Raw genomic sequence first — 10000 nt, forward strand, 5'->3', positions numbered from 1 at the left:
TGTTGTTATTTTTTAGAAATGCTGGTTATTTGTCAGTTGTATCAGATATTTGAAAGATAGTGTTGAGTTGCTTTTAAGAAAGAACGTATGATATTCTGGCTTTAATTTGTTATATTCTTTTTCCAATTTTGTAATGGTTTTGTTATTGTGTATGTGAACTTTGACTAGAATTAGGTATATTATAAATGAAAGAGTTCAGCCATGTGTTGACTCTCCTTGTCTTAGAAAAATCTTGGGTTTGGCACCAGTTAGGTCTCAAGGCGATGAGAGATCCAACCTGCATATGTGTGGGGGTGGGGCCAAGGGGTGTGGCAGTGTGTGTGTGTGTGTGTGTGTGTGTGTGTGTGTGTGTGTGTGTGTGTGTGTGTGTGTGTGTGTGTGTGTGTGTGTGTGTGTGTGTGTGTGCGCGCGCGTGCGCGCGCGCGCATATAAATGTGTAACTGAGTGAAAGTTTGAGTCTTGTATAAGTGTGCATTACACACACTAACAGTTCTTTCATATATTCACTCGTTAATTTGTTAAAACATTTTGAATTTCCCATGGCTTGGACTAGAAATTCTGATTTGTGGTACACATTGAAAAGTGTACTCATTTGATCAAATCAGATCTGAGGAGTATTTAGGTCAAGTGTTTAGACTTTGGTTAAAGTGAGACTTGGCACCAGACCGGGGCATGGGTAGTGGTGGGGGTGGCAAATGTGCTGCCAAGTTGAAGCATAGTTTTGGCACTGGTAAGGAAGGAGAGCAAATGGTGGCACCACATCTTTCCTCTGAAGGGGTTACTTTAGATGCACTCTGCATGTACCTTGGCAGTTGGCTCTGCGTCGCACACAACTATTTGTGGATATGGCAAAGCTCCCAGGATAAAGCCAGTGCAGTTGATAGTAATGCTTTCGGCTCCATTCTGTGCACTGTCCCTCAAGGAAAATAAGGATGTTATTGGGCTAAAACGCTCGTCCTTCCGAGGTACAATTATGAGTTTGTGAATTGAGTGATTTTAGGTGAAATAGTTGCTTGCCAAAGAATCTTAAAGCAAATCAAATGGAGGCTTACTAAATCAGATAAATGTGTCTTTAAGTAGTCCCAAGTGATATCTTTACTTCTCACTGTGACGGTTTTTAAAAAAAGTTTTTAAGTGTATCTTGTCGTTTTTGTAGCACACAAAGTGTAATTGTTTTCAGTGATACAAGTTACCTGATATCGCTTTCATTATCTGAGCCTCCTGAGTTGTGCTAGAAATCACTGAAAATAATTCATACATCAGTGTTTAGTATTACTGGATGACTAATTCTCACAGTGTGCTGTCCCAAGGCCATTCTTTGAGGTTGCCTTATTCTGTTATGTTTATGTGAACAATGAAACAGCTCCTAATGAAGTTCAGAAGAAGTATTTCTCAAGAGCGTGAGTATTTCACTTTGGCGTGAACCTGTTAACCAGTGCATAATCCATAAAGCCTCTTTCTTTGGGAAGGTTTGTGATCATTACAATTTGGTTTTAATTTTTTGGTGCTATTTTGTATGATTCCTTGAACACAGGGTGAGAAATTCACAAAATTCAACCGTATGCCATGCACTCTCAAAGTTGGTCCTTTCGCAGTATAATGTACATCACATCAAAGTCCCATAAGTACATATAATGGTACCTGTATGTGCTGACAGTTGCCCTGAGCCTTTCTCATCAATAAGGGCCAAGTTTAACCTCAGCCCCTCAGTAGATAAGTTGATAGATGAATATATGATATAGTTCATTATCATTACTAACATCAAGTTAAGCATGTCATTTTAGAATAGAGCTTTGTGGTTGTACGTGTGTGTGTGCGTGCATGTGTGCCATTCAGAAGCCTTGATCACAACCTCTTGTTCATTGTGATCTTCTTAGTGGAAAAACTCAAGGTCCTATGTAATCATTTACATGTGTCTTGTGTAAATTTTAGTGTATATGTCTCTTTGATAGAAATAAAGCATGAAGGTGAAAGCATATCACTTCATGTTATCAGAAGTAGTACTTTGAAGGGACCTTGTTTTCTCTCATTTTATCAGGAGTAAGCCTTGATATGGACTGTGGTTTTCTAATTATAATTCCATAGCTGCAAAATGGCCACTGCAAGAAGGATAGTTTATTGGCATTCCAAGTAAAATACTGCTGTGAATAGAATAAAAAAGTTTAGTGAAGTGGAATCTGTCAGCATTGTTCCTTGGTAACCTGACAGTAGGGTATGTGGGTAGGTTACTGTCAGTCAGCCTATCCATACTATTTCAGGAACCCCATGGCTGCACTACTTATTTCTGAGCTAAGGTATCCTGACTGGTATAGAAATGCAGAGGGAATTCTTTGCTTCAGGGAACTGTATGGACCTCAGTCACTGTCTTAGTCAAGGTGGAGAAGCTTTAGCATTGTTAAGGGTATTTCTTAAGATGGGAAGGAAAATGTGGTAATTGTTTGAGTTAGTTTGGGAAATGCAGAGGGAATTCTTTGCTTCAGGGAACTGTATGGACCACAGTCACTGTCTTAGTCAAGGTGGAGAAGCTTTAGCATTGTTAAGGGTATTTTTTAAGATGGGAAGGAAAATGTAGCTGTGATATGAGTTAGTGGGCAAAGAGAACAAATGAAATGGTAAAGAAAAACAGGTGTGTGTCAAAGAGAGTCAGTGAGTCAGTGAGTGTGCATATGAGAGAGAGAGAGAGAGAGAGAGAGAGAGAGAGAGAGAGAGAGAGAGAGAGAGAGAGAGAGAGAGAGAGAGAGAGAGAGAGAGAGAGAGAGAGAGTCTGTCTGTCTGTCTGTCTGTCTGTCTGTCTGTCTGTCTGTCTGTCTGTCTGTCTGTCTGTCTGTCTGTCTGTCTGTCTGTCTGTCTGTCTGTCTGTCTGTCTGAGTGAGTGAGTGAGTGTAGGTGTATGTTTTTAAGAATGAGGGGGAAACTGCAGTCAAGAATAACAAAAGTGGTTACATGTGTGTTGAATAATTGATACTGATACTGTTGTTAGTGTGCCTCTAGAGATATGCTCTGGTAGTCAATTAGCTGGGCTTCTGTATACCTAAGAAGACTATATATATACTTTCACTTTCTCCCCATATTCTATGAATGGGCAGGTTGGGGAGTTAAAAGTCGACAGGATCTACTCCTTGTAGATTATTGAATATAAGATGAGAATGTTTCTCTCTCACTCTCACTCTCACTCTTACTCACTCTCACTCTTACTCACTCTCACTCTTACTCACTCTCACTCTTACTCACTCTCACTCTTACTCATTCTCACTCTTACTCACTCTCACTCTTACTCACTCTCACTCTTACTCACTCTCACTCTTACTCTCTCTCACTCTTACTCACTCTCACTCTTACTCACTCTTTCTCACTCACTCACTCACTCTCACTCACTCTCACTCTTACTCACTCTCACTCTTACTCACTCTCACTCTTACTCACTCTCACTCTTACTCACTCTCTCTTACTCACTCTCACTCTTACTCACTCTCTCTCTTACTCTCTCTCTCTCTCTCTCTCTCTCTCTCTCTCTCTCTCTCTCTCTCTCTCTCTCTCTCTCTCTCTCTCTCTCTCTCTCTCTCTCTCTCTCTCTCTCTCTTCTCTCTTATTCTCTCTTATTCTCTCTCATTCTCTCTCATTCTTTTGCTACTATCATCACTTTAAGGGTTGACAACAACATTAAAGTTAATAAGGATATAGTAATAGAAGTTAAACATTTTTTGCAAGAAATGAGGTAAAAAGATGAGGTCAGGAAAGCCTAGTAATTGACTCGTTGGTGACTAAGTGCTTATGAAGCCATCTATGTTTAAACAAAATTAATAAAATAAAACTGCAGTGGGCAGTGCATGTACCTGGTGCCAGTGGGTTAAACTGGAGTAGGGCAAATACCAATCACAAAGATAACTTCTGAATAATGGCTAGCCACTTTAACATACTTTTAAAGCACTGTTGAAATCAGTGCAGTTTGAATAATGCAGGAGTAGAAACATAAGGAAATTTTTTTGTTGTTGTGGTGATGAGGATGGGGAATGTCATTACTGCTGTGTTCAAAATATATAGTGCATTCTCTGTAAGTACCTTGTAGTTCTCTGAGCCCGGAGGCATGGTACCTAACCACCATATCTCCGGTGTATGCAAAGCCGAAAAAATGGTTTGGTCCTAAGACTTGTTATCAGATAAATGTTCAGGATTAACCTTACCCAAGACATTTGAACACTTCCACTTCAGAAGGGAAAGCAGTTAATGTCCATTTTGGCAGAAGGATGTGTTTGCAGGTGTAGGGCCCAGGAAATTAGCAAATGAACTAGATTCCAGGTAGGCCAATTGATAGTGATTGATGTGTGCACACACACATGCTCTCTCTCTCTCTCTCTCTCTCTCTCTCTCTCTCTCTCTCTCTCTCTCTCTCTCTCTCTCTCTCTCTCTCTCTCTCTCTCTCTCTCTCTCTCTCGCTCTCTCTCTCTCTCTCTCTCTCTCTCTCTCTCTCTCTCTCTCTCTCTCTCTCTCTCTCTCTCCCTCTCTCTCTCTCTCTCTCTCCCCCTCTCTCTCTCCCCCCCCTCTCTCTCTCCCCCCCCTCTCTCTCTCTCCCCCCTCTCTCTCTCTCCCTCCCTCCCTCCCTCCCTCCCTCCCTCCCTCCCTCCCTCCTCTCTCTCTCTCTCTCTCTCTCTCTCTCTCTCTCTCTCTCTCTCTCTCTCTCTCTCTCTCTCTCTCTCTCTCTCTCTCTCTCTCTCTCTCTCTCTCTCTCTCTCCCTTCCTTCCTCCCTCCCTCCCTCCCTCCCTCCCTCCATCTTCCTTCCCTCTCTCCTTCCCTCCCTCCCCTCCTCACTCTGCCTTCCCTCTTTCTCATTGTTAATAAACTTTATTTGATATAGAGCTTACATATGTCATGATAGGTTCTGAAATACAAGTATATACAGCAAGAACCAGGAAGACCAGCCAGTTGGTCCTTCCTCGTGTAGATCCCTGACTGATGCCACTTTGTTGGCTTTCTTAGTTTCTTTACTCTGGAGGAAATGTCAAGGTCAATGTGGCGATCCGTCATTGCTATTGTTCGTGCAGATATTGTTACATTAGCATAACGCAGAGGGAATCAGAAACTTCATAATCCCCCCTCCCCCCCCCCTCTCTCTCTCTCTCTCTCTCTCTCTCTCTCTCTCTCTCTCTCTCTCTCTCTCTCTCTCTCTCTCTCTCTCTCTCTCTCTCTCTCTATCTATTAGCAGGAAAATTTTCATATATCACTCACCTCCCCCCTCCCCTTCCAACTATACAGGTAATATTGATTCTTCATATACCTGAAAGTTGGAGATGTAGTAGAAATATATGAGGGAAATTATATTTTCTGCAAGAAATGACAGTTACTGTTATACAGTAGTGTACACCACTTCTCATGTACTGTACGTGGGAAATGCCCAAGTTAGAGGGAGTCCTAATGAAATTGATCAGGATTGAATGACAGAATGAAGAAAATTCAAAACTTTATCTTGCTCAGTAGTGTGTGATGTATAAACAACTAGAGAGTGAAATGTATTACACATCTCAGCACAGACGGCAAGAATACATGCCATGCCCACTCTAATAGAAGTTTATTTATTGTATTTACACTTAGATGGCTACATTTGTAATAAGTCATCAATGAGCCAATTACAAGTACTGCCTGTCTTGCCTGTTTACCCTTTTCCTTGATTTTCAAAAATATTTACGTTATCTTATAAGAAGAAAAAAATTAAGTTGTATGAGTGGATTAAGTTGATGGATTAGCATTTACGTTTATATTCCTTGTTGCGTATGATCTAGGATATTCATCCAGTGTCCTGCAATGCTGTGGGCAGTAATCAATTCCTGGCTTATCTTGCTGATTGACCTCCTGTGCTCAGCTTTGTAAGGCTAACATTTTACGAAAGGAAGGCAGAAACGAGGGACGTGAAAAGGGGCAGTGCAACTGTGAAACCTTACACTAACAGAGAAGTTTTGAATTGCTGAATGTTTCTGTTGGGAACAGGCTTTAACCACTCATGCATGTTGTTTATTTGGTCAGTTTAATCTTTAACCACCTGATATCTATATTAGCGTCTTTGTGGGGACCCAATCCTTCCCATTTCAGCCACATCCTGGAAACGTGCTATATGCTGGAATGTTTCTGCATGATCTGCCATGAGAGAGGCATTGTTGGTCAGGAGATTTCTCTTCATTATTTAGGTGATCTTTCTTTTGTAGAATTGTTAAGTCCCCTTAATTCTGGAGTCCCAATATTCTTCTTTCGAAATGAAAATAATTGATACCATTATTCACAACGAAAATATATGAAGGAGGACGGAAGAACGCTGAATCTACTTTAACTTCTCTGATTACAAAGCAATTAGTTAAATATGAATTAATAAAGTAATTGTTTTTTTGGACTGTAAATTTGTTAACTACAGAAGAAAAATAACTTGGCGAGAGAGCTGTGCAAGTGTTAAAGAATACTTTTTATAGTATCTTTTATTTATTTATATATTATATATATATATATATATATATATATATATATATATATGTATATTATTTTTTACTGGAATCAGTAACAGTCCTGGATGTGAAAGACATAGAAAGGAAATTTTAAGTTAAACAACTTATTATATTGCTCTCTATCTTTTACATATCTTGCCTAGGACATAATAAAAAAATAATAATCGAATGGGATGGTATTTTGTGGAAATCGGCAAATGAAACTATTCATGTTTTTTTCATATACCAATACGTGTGTACCAATTATAAGATGAATAAGAGCATATATCAATTTAATTTTTTCTTTTAACAAATTAAGGTTTAGGAAAACTGTTTTGATCTGCACATTTATTCACAAATTTATTACAATTTTTCAGGTAAAGATGGCAACAAGATTACCACAGTTATTGCCACCCCTGGCCAGGGCTCAGATAGACCGCAGGAGGTATCATATATGGACACAAAAGTCATTGGAAATGGCAGTTTCGGTGTTGTGTTCCAAGCCAAGCTCTGTGAGACAGGGGAGCTCGTTGCCATTAAGAAGGTGCTTCAGGACAAACGCTTTAAGGTACGTCGATGCATACTCTTCTTCTTGTTTTAAATGTCAGGTGAGAATAGGTATAATTCTTGCCTCGTCTGTTGTAGATGTCTCCTGTATTTATGTGTACAGATTAAGATATGTATGTATATGATGATTAGTTGTTTATACCTGTTGTTTGAGATGATTGAGGCATCAACATAGTCACAACTTCAATTATCTGTAGAGCTGAATTGTGCCCATCAACAGATCACAATGTTTACAAAGTACGCCCTATGAGCTATTCCAGATTCTTTTTATAATTCATTTATTACAATTATTTTGTGTAAGGTTTATCAATATAAATGTTCAGTAATGCTATATAGAAATATAGTTAGTAGCTATACATAAGGTTAGGTATATGGAAATATGTAGCATATGGTGGATGGAAAACTAGACATTTAGTTAAGCTGCCTTAAGGGTTTTGTAACATTTGTTATTCAGTAATGGATGAGACATTAATGAAAGGAATTGGCAAATTTTATGTATTTGTGACAAAATGGATGAAACTAGCCATTTGTATGTGCTAGATTCAGTTTCCGGCTTGTCAGAATGTGTCAAAATGTGTCAAAACAGCAGAATGGCTCTGGCACCCCTGGGTCATTTGTATAAGGTAACAGGACACTGGTTAAGCAGGAGAAACAAAGACTTGACTTTCACATCATATAAAAGCTCATAAATCCCAAATCATTGCACATACATACATACATACATACATACATACATACATACATAAATACATAAATACATAAATACATAAATACATAAATACATAAATACATAAATAAATACATACATACATACATACATACATACATACATACATACATACATACATACATACATACATACATACATACATACATACATACATACATACATACATATATACATACATATATATATACATACATATATATATACATACATATATACATAAATACATATACATACATATATACATAAATACATATACATACATATATACATACATATATACATACATATATACATACATATATACATACATATATACATATATACATATATATATACATACATATATACATACATACATATATATACATACATATATACATACATATATACATACATATATACATACATATATACATACATATATAGGAACCTACCTACCTACCTACCTACCTAGCCATATATAGGCACTAATAGATAATTAATGGATACAAACCTTTTTACATTTATGAGATTGTTATGTGAAGTAAAAAGAAAAAAAAGAAAAACAACACGAAGACAATCACCAAATATATACCAGCTGATCAGAGGAAATGCAGGAGGGAGAACATATGGAGTAGATGTTATTTGGGTCACATGACTTGGTGATACTCATGATAATATTCATGATGCATGTATGGCTGCCTTGTGTCATCTCTGCACCTTGTGATTATTGGTGTCCTGTAACAGTAGGTCGAGGAGGAAGGTTTGTCAAGTCATTTTTTTTTTCAAAGGGTCTACGCATGTTGAGAAAAACTCATTTTGTTAATTTATGGATGAAGATGTGACAAAGAAAGGTTGAGACGTCATCATTGTTTGTGCTGTGTCACTAAGACACTTGGATACAAATGTCTCATGTGTGGTTTTATTACCACATCCAGTCATATCAGTTTTTTTGTGTGATGGCTAAGGGTATACATTTTGAATCCTGTTGGTGGTAATATGGAAAGATGTAAAAAAGTACTTATTGTTAATTCTTATCTACCTCTGAAGTTAATGGTTAAGGATGAGGTAAAAGGCCATAAATTGTAGTGAAATGCAAACTCATTCTTGGGGATGATTTTATTTAATGCATGGCAGTGATTTAAGAGGCTGGCAGTTTACTACATTGGCCCCTTTACCTCTGGTAGCAGGGAGTAGGTGGGTCCTGGTTTCAGAGACTTATAACTAATCCTGTTTGAGTCCTCTGGTACACACTGGAGGTGCAGTATCAAAGAAAAGATGCACACATGAGCACACTAGCAGACAGTCTCTCTCTCTCTCTCACACTCATACTCGCACTCCTCATACTCGCACTCACTCAATACTTATTCACACTCACTCAATACTCATTCACACTCACTCAATACTCATTCACACTCACTCAATACTCATTCACACTCACTCAATACTCAATCACACACTCAATACTCATTCACACTCACTCAATACTCATTCACACTCACTCAATACTTATTCACACTCACTCAATACTTATTCACACTCACTCAATACTTATTCACACTCACTCAATACTTATTCACACTCACTCATTTCTCTCTCTCTCTCTCTCTCTCTCTCTCTCTCTCTCTCTCTCTCTCTCTCTCTCTCTCTCTCTCTCTCTCTCTCTCTCTCTCACACACACACACACACACACACACACACACACACACACACACACACACACACACACACACACACACACACACACACACACACACACACACAGCCTCTATCTCCCTCTCTCCTTCTCTCTTTCTCTCCCTCTCTCCTTCTCTCCTTCTTTCCCTCTCCTTCTCTCCTTCTTTCCCTCTCCTTCTCTCCTTCTTTCCCTCTCCTTCTCTCCTTCTTTCCCTCTCCTTCTCTCCTTCTCTGCCTCTTTCCCTCTCCTTCTCTCCTTCTCTGCCTCTTTCCCTCTCCTTCTCTCCTTCTCTGCCTCTTTCCCTCTCCTTCTCTCCTTCTCTGCCTCTTTCCCTCTCCTTCTCTCCCTCTTTCCCTCTCCTTCTCTCCCTCTTTCCCTCTCCTTCTCTCCCTCTTCTCTCTCTCCCTCTTCTCTCTCTCCCTCTTCTCTCTCTCCCTCTTCTCTCTCTCCCTCTTCTCTCTCTCCCTCTTCTCTCTCTCCCTCTTCTCTCTCTCCCTCTTCTCTCTCTCCCTCTTCTCTCTCTCCCTCTTCTCTCTCTCCCTCTTCTCTCTCTCCCTCTTCTCTCGCTCCCTCTTCTCTCG

At 39.1% G+C, this 10000-nt stretch overlaps 1 protein-coding gene across 3 annotated transcripts in view; it reads left to right on the top strand.

The window, feature by feature from the left end:
- Nucleotides 1-10000, top strand: part of LOC125047989 (protein kinase shaggy-like) — a 61179-nt gene that overhangs the window by 16204 nt on the left and 34975 nt on the right. For 2 of the 3 annotated variants that reach the window (XM_047646553.1, XM_047646552.1), the window contains exon 2: nucleotides 6843-7033. In XM_047646553.1, coding sequence (XP_047502509.1) covers nucleotides 6843-7033 — 191 coding nt within the window. Of the gene's footprint in view, nucleotides 1-935; nucleotides 1401-6842; nucleotides 7034-10000 lie in introns of those variants that run through there. The other variant, XM_047646554.1, reaches the window with a different exon arrangement.

Source organism: Penaeus chinensis, chromosome 42, assembly GCF_019202785.1.
Source record: "Penaeus chinensis breed Huanghai No. 1 chromosome 42, ASM1920278v2, whole genome shotgun sequence".
Taxonomy (NCBI): Eukaryota; Metazoa; Arthropoda; class Malacostraca; order Decapoda; family Penaeidae; genus Penaeus; species Penaeus chinensis.